Consider the following 12452-nt stretch of genomic DNA (forward strand, 5'->3'; position numbering starts at 1 on the left):
AAAGTAAATGTGGAGGAGGGAAGTGGTGGCATGCTGCTCCTGGCTTTGCACAATGGCCTGGTGACAGTTTTGCCCACATTGGGGACACAGCCCTGGGCCAGCGGGGGTAGCAGGTGCCCTAGCAGACAGGGAGGCATCTCCGTGGGGTGCAGAGATTTTCACTTTTAGCAAAATTGTGAGGCTGGAGCAGGTCTGGCTTCCTCGCTGAGGCCTGGGTGAGGGGCTGGATCTTGCTGGCTTCGGGGCCTGGCCCTGCCGAAGGAGGCCTCTTCTTTTTTTTTTTAATTAATTAATTAATTAATTATTATTATACTTTAGGTTTTAGGGTACATGTGCGCAATGTGCAGGTTAGTTACATATGTATACATGTGCCATGCTGGTGCACTGCACCCACTAACTCGTCATCTAGCATTAGGTATATCTCCCAATGCTATCCCTCCCCCCTCCTCTTAGGACAAGAGCAGGCGTGATGCTTGGGTCTTGCCCTGCAGGAATGAGAAGGCTGGTCTTCCCTGGTTCCCTGACCCACAACAAGGGCCGGGGAGGGGCACTGCACTGGGTCCCCTTGGCGAGCCCAGCATTCCCTCATCCCAACAGTCCAAGTGCCCCTCTCTCTTTCCAGGGCAGCCCCACTTTCACGGAAATTCTCTAAAGAGTCGTCCTGGTGATGAATGCCAAGGGAGCCAAGCTTAGCCCACCGTGGCCCTGCCTCCCTTCGCCCCTGCGTTGGACTCTGGGTTGGGTGGGAGCCTTGAGAGCAAGGAGTCCATCTTGGGGTCCTCATGGGTCCGCCCTGTGCCCTGGGCCTTGTGCCCCAACCTCGGCCCACGGCAGCTTCAGACATCCTTGCTCATCCCAGAGCAGGCACTGCCGACTCTGCCCAGCTCCCGGCACAGATCTGCCCAGAGGGCCAGGCCTGTGGGAGGACCCACTGTTCCTGGGAGCACCTGCCAGGCAAATGAATGACCTGAGGTCTGACCTGGTTGGTGATTCCAGGCCCCTCTTGGCCTTGGCCAGACCCTCCTCGGGCTCCTGGCTTGTGCCCGAACCGCAGGGCTTTCCCGCCCCGGGACCACAGGCGTGGACTTCACCTTCCGGGAGCAACGTGGTCTGTGCAGCCCTTGTGGCATTCCCAGGAGCCTCAGCTTGCGGGGTGCTGACAATCTCACTCTGGAGCCCGACGGTGCAGCTTGCCGGCTTCCAGATGAGAGGGGATTTACGGGCTCTTAGGAGTTCAAGCGGGTTCCCGCCAGCAGCTGCCGGAGCCCCTGGTGGCAGAGGTGTCCTGAGATAGCCTCCCTGATGTCCCAGGAGGTGACCATGCCATGAGGCATGAGGTGCTCAAGTGTGGGGATGCCCTCCTGGTCCGAGCCTCCTCCCCCAGGGTGGCACTTTTTGTGTCTAATCACTTCTAGGCTCCTGGCCTAGAAGGTGGGAAGGGAGCAGCATGGCCCCTCCGTGGCACGGGGGCACCCACCCCACCCCACAGCATCCATCACCATCCATTTAGGGTCACACCCAGGTGCCTGCGTACCAGGGGCTGGAAGCACCGGGGAACCCCACCAACCCCTTCTTCGTGGGGCCTGTGAGCAGTGTGGGAGCCAGACTTTTTCCTTTCATGGCTGGTCTCTTCTGCCTGCAGGTGCCTGCCCAGCTCCCAGGATCATGAGTCCTCCCTGCAGCCGGGCCCATCTCAGGGACAGCATCCCCATGCCTTCCACGGGGAAGGGAGCTGTCTCCACATTGGGACAGACGGGGCAAGGGGAGCCAGGATGAAGCCACCCTGTGGGAAGGGTCTGGATTTGTGTGCCAGCCCCTGGCGTCCCCTCCCAGGTGACAGGGGCTCCGCTGGGAAGGGTCCTGGCTTTGTGTGCCGGCCCCTGGAGTCCCCTCCCAAGTGGCAGGGTCTCCGCCGGCAGCTGAACTGCACTCCTTATCTGCGTTGGATTACCGGGAACCCGCTTGAACGCCTGAGAGCCCGTAAATCCCCTCTCATCTGGAAGCCGGCAAGCCACACAGCATTTAAACTGTCGACAGTTACACCTCATTTGTTTACAAGCTTCCTGCACTGGCTCAGGGGGACTCACATCCCTGCATCGTGTTTCCTGGGGACCCCCAGGGAGGCCCAGTCCTGCCCTTACCATCCCGGAGGCAGAGGAGCCCCATCCCACACTCGGGAAGGAAGGTGGAGGGTCGGGGGCTGTGGATCCAGAGCCCAAAGCCTCCCCAGACCACTGGCTCAAGGGGAGTGAGGCAAAGGGAGCTGAGAGCTCCGTCCCCTGCTGTGGGCCGCCCCACTCTGGCCCCCAGAGTCAGCAGTGACCCTTGGGTCAACTCTGGCCTCCCAAGCTGGGGTCTGGGTCCCCGCAAAAGGAGAGAGAGTGAGTGCAGTGGTGGGGGCATTTATCCAAGTCAGCTGTGTGCCTAGACACACATGGAGGGGTGGAGGCCCAGGGATAGGGGTCCGGGTGACAGAGGCTCTTCGTGAGTCCCAGAAAGCCTGGGAATGGCAGGGCTTTGTGCGCTCAACACCTGCTGGCTGAGTGGAGGGGGCTAGGGCCTTAGAGACCCTCAGGGTGGAAATTGTAGACACCAGGGTGCGGTGGGTATGAGCACAGGGCTGGGGGCTCCTTCCCCGGGGTGCTGCCCACCCAGCTGAGGTCCATGCCCAGGACCTCCTGGTGGCTGCTCCAGGTGGAGAGCGGCGGCTTCGGCGGAGAGCGGCGGCTGCGTCAGAGGCCGGAACTTTACCAAGCTTTGCCCCACCTGCAAGGGCTGGTGCCTGCCTGGGAGGAGCGTTTGTACCGAGCTCCCTGTAGGTGGGACGGGTGACCTCCGCCACCCGAGAAGGCTGAGAGCGGCTGAGCAGAGCAGCATCCCACTGCTCCGAGTAGGGGCAACCCCATGGTGCCTCTGGGGCCAAGTGCGGAGCTGCCTGTGAGGCTCCCATTCCTCGGCGGACTTTTGAGGGTTTGAGGGTTGGTGTCCTCCTGTGTGGATTCTTGGCTGCACCCGGCCCCTCCACTAGGACCAGCTGTGGATTCCTGGAACCTTGACCTGGGCCTTCACCATACCGAGTAGCTCTAGGGCTTAGAAGGGCCAGACTCTGCCCCCGATGGCATGGCCACTGGAGAGGACAGTCATGCCTGTCTTCCTCAGACTCTCCCGCATCCTCTGCCAGGGTCTGTTGGGAGCCTCTTCCCAGTGTCCTGCCCACCTCACCCTCAGCCCAGATCACAAAGGGTCCTGCTCTCACAGGAGCTGGCCTGGGCGTCAGGCAATGTCTTGCCCTCTGGCTGGAGCCATGCCATGGGGCAGGCAGCCGCTCTCAGGACTGTGTGCCATGGCCCCCCCAGCCTCCCCCTGGTTGAGATGAGTCTGCAGGGGTATAGGACCCTGGAGCACCAGGTCCTCCAGAAAACATCATCATAGTGGTGCCATTCAGCAAGGGATCATGGTGCCTCCATTGGGGCACAGGCATCTGGAGCCCCTGGTGCAGAGGTGCCCTGAGATAGCCTCCCTGATGTCCCAGGAGGTGACCATGCCATGAGGCATGGGGTGCTTGAGTGTGGGGATGCCCTCTTGGCCTGATCCTCCCCCACTGTGGTACTTTTTTTGGTCTAATCACTGCCATAGATGGAGCTTCTGGGCTCTCGTGGAACCTGCTCCTGAGGGTCCATAATGGAAGCCAGGACTAGAGGTCAGTGGAGGAGATGATGGAGGCAGGGGCACTGAGCATGGGGTAGCCCTGAGCACCCTCCACCTGCAGACAAAGCAGTCACTTCTGAGAGGCCCCCGGGACAAGGAGCTGACAGCTACTGGTCCCCACCAGTGTCACTGCAGGGCCAGTCTCAGGAAGAACCAGGCCTCATGCTCTCTGGGCTCTGCTCCATGTCCTCTCTTCCACCAGCGAGTTATGAAGAAGAAACCCTTCCAGCAGAGCCCCCAGATGGCAGCATCCAAATGGCACTTCACAGAAAGATCTTGTTTAGGACCAAAGCAAAGAGCTGGCTGGGGCTCGTGGAGTCCTCTGACAGAGTCTGGGCATGGGAATGCATGTGTTCCAAATAGGGAAACAGGCTCAAGCCAGTTCCTGTGGATGCCTGCTAGGCAAGGTCAAACAGTTCAAAGCCAGAGGGAGGCTTCTCTCTCCTCCTCCAGGGCTTAGCCCAGCCCATCCCCTGGCCTTGGACCTTCACTTTGGACACCTCCAGGCTGAAGCAGGGTCAAGCCTCAGATGCAAAGGCTGATCTCACAGCTCCTCCCAATTCTCCTCCCTCACTATCAGCAGCCTAGTCTGCTTGACACGCTCTGGACCTTCCACCCCTCTCAAGGAAGCCACAGTTAAAAGCCAGCTGGGTTACAATGCTCTTTCTAGAAACTCTATCAGGGCCTTGGGGGACTGCTTACCATCTATTCACTGCAGTGCCCCAGGAAGAACATAGTTCTGAAGAACTAGAGGTCAGAAAACCACCATCACCATTTTCACCACCATCATCACCACAGTCATCTTAGTTGTGGTCATCGTCACCATCATTACCACCATCATCATCATCATTACTATTGTCACCATCACTGTCATCAGCACCGTCAACACCACCACCATCATCATCATCACTACCATCATCACCACCACCATCCTCACCATCATCATGATTACCACTACCATCATCATCACCATCACCATCATCACCATCACCATCATCATCACTGCCATCACCATCATCACCACCATCACCATCACCATCCTCACCATAATCATGATCACCACTACCATCATGTTATTACCATCACCACCACCATCATCACCGTCATCACCACCACCATCATCACCACCACCATCATCACCATCACCATCAACACCATCACCATCATCATCATCACTGCCACCATCACCACCACCATCTTCCCCATCATCATGATCATCACCACTATGTTATTACCATCATCATCACCATCATGACCACCATCATTATCACCATTACCATCAACATCACCACCATACTTATCATCATCACCATTGCCACCACCATCACCATCATAATCATCACCATTACCATCATCGCCACCACCATCCTCACCATCATCATGATCACACCACCATGTCATTACCATCACTATCATCACCATCATCATCATTACCATCATCGCCACCATCACCGTCATCACCTCCATCACCATCATCATCACCACCACCATCATTGTCATCATCACCATCACCATCATCACCATCATCACCACCACCATCATCATCATCATCACCATCACCATCATCACCACAACCATCCTCACCATCATCATGATCACACCACGTCATTACCATCACCATCACCATCACCATCATCTTCATTACCATCATTGCCACCATCACTGCCATCACCACCACCATCACATTCCTACCACCATAGCGATAGCAGCAGTAGCAGAAGCCACCACAAGAAGAGAAGCAGGGTGTCTTGAATAGAAAAAGAGAGTTTTCTTTTAGTTCTATTCTATTTGTGGTGTAGTTTAGTAACATGGGGATCATCTGGAGTGGAGAAGGGTCTAGAAGGAGTATACAAAGGAGAAGGAGCCGTGGTCTGGGACTCTGGGCTGAGCTCTGCTCTCAACTCCCTGTGTGGCCTTGGACATTCTCACCTGTAGACTCGAGTGACCCTGACAGGAAGGGCTTTGATGGTGGAGGCCAGGAGCCCTCACTACATTTCCTTGTAGCTTTCAGGTACCATGGAAAGAAACAAAAACCTCATTCAAGGGCCCCATTCCTACAGGTCCTCCCTTAAAAAGCTGGATGTAACATAGCAAACACACATAGAAAGACTGGGAGGTGGAAGGCCGCCCAGGGACCTCAGGACTGGGGCTCCCAGGCTTCCTGACTGTCTCCCACATGTGTCTAGCAGGGTGCTCAGAAGCCTCCGACCCAAATCTCCAACAGGCACAGACATAAAAAGCTCCCAGAAAAGCCTGTTCCCCTTGGGAACAGGGTGACCCAGCAGAATAGCTTTTTGGAAATACCTTCCTTACTCCAGCTCAACACCGATGAAAACACCACACCCCACCTTTGGGTTTCAGTGGGAAAGTGGGGAATTGATCTAACACCCTACCCCCACCTCACTCCCGCCCCATCCCACCCCTACATTACCCCCACACCTCACCCCACTCCATCCCCTTCCCTCCCCATCTCACCCCCATCCTATCCCCACCTCCCTCCACCCCCCACCCCACCCCACCGCCCCCAGCAGCAGCAGTGAGGCTGAGCCAGGTGGTGTGAGCCAGTCTCATCCCCACCACTTCAGCCTGACCCTTAGGGTCAGTGGGATCCCTGCAGGGAGGTGAACCCCCAGCATTCACGAGGTGGGAAAAGGTGATGGGATAAGCCCAAAGAAATCCACACTGAGACGCATCAAAATTAAACTTCTGGAATCTAGAGACAGTGAAAACTCTGTAGCAGCCACAGAGACCTGACCCATGACCTGGGGAGCCCAGCGAGTAACAGAAGATGCCTGATCTGAAACCAGCGAATAACAGACGATGCCTGAGTGAAACCAGGCGGCTGGAGAGCCCGAGAGCTGAAAGGAAACGGTGACCTGCAGATTCCACTGCAGTGGACACAGCCTTCCGGGATGAGGGAGAAGTTGAGTCACCTCAGTTGAAGGAAGGCAAAGATTCTGTTGCCAGTGTCCTATCCTTGCAGAATGGCTGCAGGAAGCTCTCTAAACACAGGAGGAATAACAGCAAAATGAGTCTTGGGCTTCAGACAGGACAAAAGAACACCAGATTGGGTAACAATAGGGGTCAATAGATTCGACTTGACGAGCTTCTTAAATCATATTTGATGGTTGAAGGAAAAATCTCAGCCCCCTCTGATGTTGCATTCAGTGCACGCACAGCAGACAAGACAACTGTGTTTTAGAGGTGAGGGGGGAAGGGTCCCGGACAGAAGAAGGTTTCACGTTTCCCTCTAAAGGTACCATGTCAATGCCTGTAGCTTGTGACGTCACATACATCCCGGCATATACGGCGTAATACCCAGGGTGACCACTAAGAAACCTACAAAAACAAGGTACTCTAAACATGCTAAATAAATCAAGACACAATCCTGAAACATGTTCCAGTAACCCAGAGGGAGGTAAGAAAAGAGAAACAGGAATGAGAAGCAGAAGACAAAGCAGAGAGTGATCAGATGGCAGACTTGAGATTCCGCATATCGATGAGTTACCAGGTAAATGGACTAAATACACCAACTGAAAGGCAGAGATTGGTAGGGTTGATAAGAAAATGACCCAGCTATATGCTGTCTTCAGACCAGTCCCATGCTCACTTCCAACACAGCATAGGTCGGTTGAAAGTGAAATGGTGGAAAAAGATACACCTTGTAAAGATTGAAAGACACACGCATTTCAGTTAAATGGGTTTGTTTCATTCAGGCTGAATTTCCTGAGTCCTTTTTTCTCCTTTCTTCTTTCCACCTGCATCGCCTCTCCCTCCCTCTTCCCTTGGTGACATGCTGGAACCCACAGTGCATGCACTTGGTAACATAGAACACAGGCATGGGTCCACACAAAGCAGCGGACATAGGCAAAGACATGGGGAAGGGGCGCTGTTTTCTTTTCCAAAAAACCAAGGGAAGGACCATTGCATAAAGAGTTATCTGTATTTTCCACTTCCCTCCCAATAATATTTTGGGTTAATTCCACCACATCAATGTGGAAAAATTCCCTCCATGCATAATTTACGCAACCGTTAACGTTGGTGATGGCCATTAACTTTGTTTCCAGCATTCTGCCCCCAAACAACGATGCTATAAACATCCTTGAAAGTAAAAGCAAACAGAAGAATCACACTCACTAAGCAGAAGTGTTGATTCTTTGTACTTCCTTTGGGAGCAGGACTCCTGAGTTTAGAGGGCCCTAAACAAACGGTGACTTCTGTTCCCATCTGTTCCTATCTGCTGAGAGTGACAGCTCCACCCTGTTCAGCCGCCCGGCTTCACATGAGCAGAGCCCCAGCCCTGGCATGCTAGGTAAGGGCCCACACAGGGAGGGGTTTCTTGCTGAGCCGTCAGAACCAGGTGCACCTGCTAGTCCCCACCCTCCCTGCCAACTCTCTCGGCCCACCTAAGACCCTTGTTTAGAATGCAGACTCCAGCGCCCTACTCACCTGAGGCCCAGGGCCCTACTTTCATACAAACTGCAGATGGACATAGCCTGGCCTCAGCCCAGGCTTTCTTGGGAGGAAGACAAGGGGAGCGGGTGTGGACCAAGACACTTCACAGATTCACCGTCAGGGCCAGAAATGACTCTGCCGCCCCCAAGAAGGAACCGAGCCGAGGTGGCCAGGTGTTCCGGCATTTGTCCTTTATTGAACATCCTCCCAAAGCTGGGGCTAGGATTCACCCCCCACGGTACCCAATGAGAAGCGGCCTTCAGAAGCATCTTCTCTGCACCACGGAGGTCCCAAACTCCTTGAAGTCTGCAGCGGTGACCCACATCTGCTTGAAGCTACTCAGAGAGGTGACGATGGAGGCTCCAATCCAGGTGGAGAACCACCGGTCCGGGGGAGCCGTGATCTTGATGGGGGTGTCCTTGGAGGCCAGCTGCTCCAGCTCCTTGAGAAGCCGGTCATCCAGCCCGTGGAACAGGGTAGTGCCCCCCGACAGCACGATCTCCCCAAAGAGGATCTTCTGGATGTCGGCATCACACTTGGTGATGCTGCTGGAGACCATATTCGAGAGCCCGGGGCTCTGGCTGCCCAGCTGCTGGGGCGCGAACAGAGCCTCGGGCGCCTGGTGCAGCGGGTCCCCGAGGCTGATGATGCTCCCGTCGGGAAGCTTGTACTCCCTCAGGACCTCCTCCGGCCTCCGGGAAAGCTCCTTCTCGGGCTCCAAGGCCACGTAGCACAGCTTCTTTTTGATGTCGTCCACGAGACCCTTGTCCAGCTCGCAGGGGAAGGTGTGGCCGCTGGCCAGGAGCAGCCGCATGAGGAGCTCTGTGATGTCCCTGCCCGCCACGTGGAGCTTGGTGACTGCGTGGGGCAAGGAGTAACCCTCGAAGATGGGGACAGTGCAGGTGACCCCATCCCCGCTGTCCACCACCAGGCCTGTGACACAGGCCGAGGCGTAGAGAGCCAGCACCGCCTGGTCCGACAGGTAGAAAGCGGGCACGCCGAAGTTCTCGAACATGACTTCCGCCATTTTCTCGCGGTTCTCCCTGGGGTTCAGGGAGGGCTCCGTCGCGAGCAGGGGCTGGTCGCTGGATTTCACGCCCAGCTCCCACTCAAAGAGATGCTTCCAGAGCCTCTCCACATCATCCCACCCTGTGATCAGGCCACGCTCGATGGGGGAGTGCAGCTGCAGGGCCTCCTGCTTGTACAGCGCCTCCTCCCCCACAAAGTACTTCTTCTGGTTGGCCCCTGCTGAGGGTGCCTGGAATTTCAGGTACCCCACGATGGAGCTGACGATGTGCCGGGGTCCAAACTCCCCAGACAGGCCCGCTTTGCAGAGCCCCGAGCCATTGTCAAAAATCACAGCCGGGGAGTCTAAAGCGTGCGGATTAAACATGCCTGCAGCCTTCCCTTCTCAGCCTCATCAAAATAAAGACCAGCCCTCCAGGGCCACTTTGTGATGCAATAGGGGATCCCACGGCTCTTCCCACGGCTGTCGGGGTGTCTCAAGGCAGGGCTAGCACCGCGCCCGGGAGCCCTCCATCCTCAGCCGCAGGTCTGCTCTCCCTCCAGGTGGCCCAGGCCTGCTGAGGCCTCTTCCAGGGGGTTGTCTCCTAGGTAACAATCCAGCCAAGGCAACGATTGTCCTGAGCCTCAGGGGCCCTGGGGGCGGGGCACTGAGTCCCCCATTCCCCACAGGGTGAGGTGCTCAAGAGAGAGAGGGAACTGCATCCTAGGGCGGTGCTGGACAAGCCTGTGGGCTGAGGCAGAGACTTAGCTTTAGAGTGGAGAGAAGCAGCCCAGCCTGAGTGCACCCTAGAAAACCAGTTTCTCTGACCTCTGAGCTGCAGCCTCTGGGGTGACAACACTTCCCTTTGCTAAGGGGGAGAACCGAGCACCAGGTTAGAGGGGTGTTGTAAGCAGTTCCGTCCCAACAGGCACTTAGAATGTGCTTTTGAATAGTGATTCCCCCAGGAAGCTCTCAGGGATTTCTCCTCCCTCCATCCCGTTAAGTTCTGGCTGTCTGTCCCACTGGGTAGACCCTATTCGAAGCCCTCTGGGCTGCTGGCCCTTTGTCCAGGAATACGTCTCTGCTCTGGCTTGAGGCCAGGGCCCCTCGTTCCTCTCTGCAGACTCTGAAGTGCCGGCACACAAAAAAGTCCAGCAGCCGTAGAGTTGGGCACCCCAACAGCCCTGAAGATATGGCCCGCTGGTTTTACATGGGTAGCCTGGATTGCAGCCTGTGACACCTCTCTGTGTCTACGAGCTGCCACACAGTCAGGCCACAACCACAGAGCAATGCTCAGAGATGACCAGCGTCTACGAGCTGCCACGCAGTCAGGCCACAGCCACACAGCAATGCTCAGAGATGACCAGCGTCTATGAGCTGCCACGCAGTCAGGCCACAGCCACAGAGCAATGCTCAGAGATGACCAGCGTCTACGAGCTGCCACGCAGTCAGGCCACAGCCACAGAGCAATGCTCAGAGATGACCAGCGTCTACGAGCTGCCACGCAGTCAGGCCACAGCCACAGAGCAATGCTCAGAGATGACCAGCGTCTACGAGCTGCCACGCAGTCAGGCCACAGCCACACAGCAATGCTCAGAGATGACCAGCGTCTACGAGCTGCCACGCAGTCAGGCCACAGCCACACAGCAATGCTCAGAGATGACCAGCGTCTACGAGCTGCCACGCAGTCAGGCCACAGCCACAGAGCAATGCTCAGAGATGACCAGCGTCTACGAGCTGCCACGCAGTCAGGCCACAGCCACAGAGCAATGCTCAGAGATGACCAGCGTCTACGAGCTGCCACGCAGTCAGGCCACAGCCACAGAGCAATGCTCAGAGATGACCAGCGTCTACGAGCTGCCACGCAGTCAGGCCACAGCCACAGAGCAATGCTCAGAGATGACCAGCGTCTACGAGCTGCCACGCAGTCAGGCCACAGCCACAGAGCAATGCTCAGAGATGACCAGCGTCTACGAGCTGCCACGCAGTCAGGCCACAGCCACAGAGCAATGCTCAGAGATGACCAGCGTCTACGAGCTGCCACGCAGTCAGGCCACAGCCACAGAGCAATGCTCAGAGATGACCAGCGTCTACGAGCTGCCACGCAGTCAGGCCACAGCCACAGAGCAATGCTCAGAGATGACCAGCGTCTACGAGCTGCCACGCAGTCAGGCCACAGCCACACAGCAATGCTCAGAGATGACCAGCGTCTACGAGCTGCCACGCAGTCAGGCCACAGCCACAGAGCAATGCTCAGAGATGACCAGCGTCTACGAGCTGCCACGCAGTCAGGCCACAGCCACACAGCAATGCTCAGAGATGACCAGCGTCTACGAGCTGCCACGCAGTCAGGCCACAGCCACAGAGCAATGCTCAGAGATGACCAGCGTCTACGAGCTGCCACGCAGTCAGGCCACAGCCACACAGCAATGCTCAGAGATGACCAGCGTCTACGAGCTGCCACGCAGTCAGGCCACAGCCACAGAGCAATGCTCAGAGATGACCAGCGTCTACGAGCTGCCATGCAGTCAGGCCACAGCCACAGAGCAATGCTCAGAGATGACCAGTGTCTATGAGCTGCCACGCAGTCAGGCCACAGCCACAGAGCAATGCTCAGAGATGACCAGGCCATTAAGGGTCAAGGCCTGAGCGTGACCAGGAAGGAGGCACTGGGCCAGGCCAAGGGCACCAGCTCTGGACTATCAGAGGACCCACAACAGTGCACGCCTGGCACTCAGACCCCCGCTTGGTCTTCCGCTTGGGGAGAAAGTGGGAGAGGATCCAACCTGAGAACCAGCTTCACTTTTTTCCTAAGGAGGTTGGAGGTGGCCTTGGAGAATATGAGGTTTATTCTCCCTCTCCTGTCATATCCACAATCACGCTCCAGCCCAGCTTAGTCCCCCAGAGTTCTCCCAGTGGATGCCTCCCGGGGTCACTCCCCTCCTGGAGCCCCTCAGCTCCTGCTGGTGGCCCCCTCTGTGTGTCCTGCCTGCCCTGCTGACCCAGCAGCAGGCATTAATCCGATGGTAGTGTGGACACATGTTGTAGATGGGCAGTCTAGACACGTGGTACAGGTATGTGGTGTAGACACAAGGTACAGACACATATGGATGTGCCGTATAGATGCATGGGATAGATGGGTGGTGTAGACACGTGTTGTACACTCGTTGTTGATGTGTGGTGTAGACGTGTCTGGTTGACACACGGCTTTGTGGGCACTACTAATCCCTGGATGGGAGTCAACAAAAACTTGATTATTGAAGGATTTTCCTAGAGGGGACCC

General features: G+C 56.4%; 1 protein-coding gene across 1 annotated transcript; it reads right to left on the reverse strand.

Annotated features, from left to right (window-relative positions):
• Nucleotides 1-8337: 8337 nt before the first annotated feature.
• Nucleotides 8338-9877, reverse strand: ACTRT2 (actin related protein T2). The gene has a single exon (XM_002811588.5). The coding sequence runs from the start codon at nucleotides 9554-9556 to the stop codon at nucleotides 8423-8425; it is 1134 nt and encodes a 377-aa protein (XP_002811634.3). The 5' UTR covers nucleotides 9557-9877; the 3' UTR covers nucleotides 8338-8422.
• Nucleotides 9878-12452: the final 2575 nt, after the last annotated feature.

This window comes from Pongo abelii, chromosome 1 (genome assembly GCF_028885655.2).
Source record: "Pongo abelii isolate AG06213 chromosome 1, NHGRI_mPonAbe1-v2.0_pri, whole genome shotgun sequence".
In the NCBI taxonomy this organism is placed as follows: domain Eukaryota; kingdom Metazoa; phylum Chordata; class Mammalia; order Primates; family Hominidae; genus Pongo; species Pongo abelii.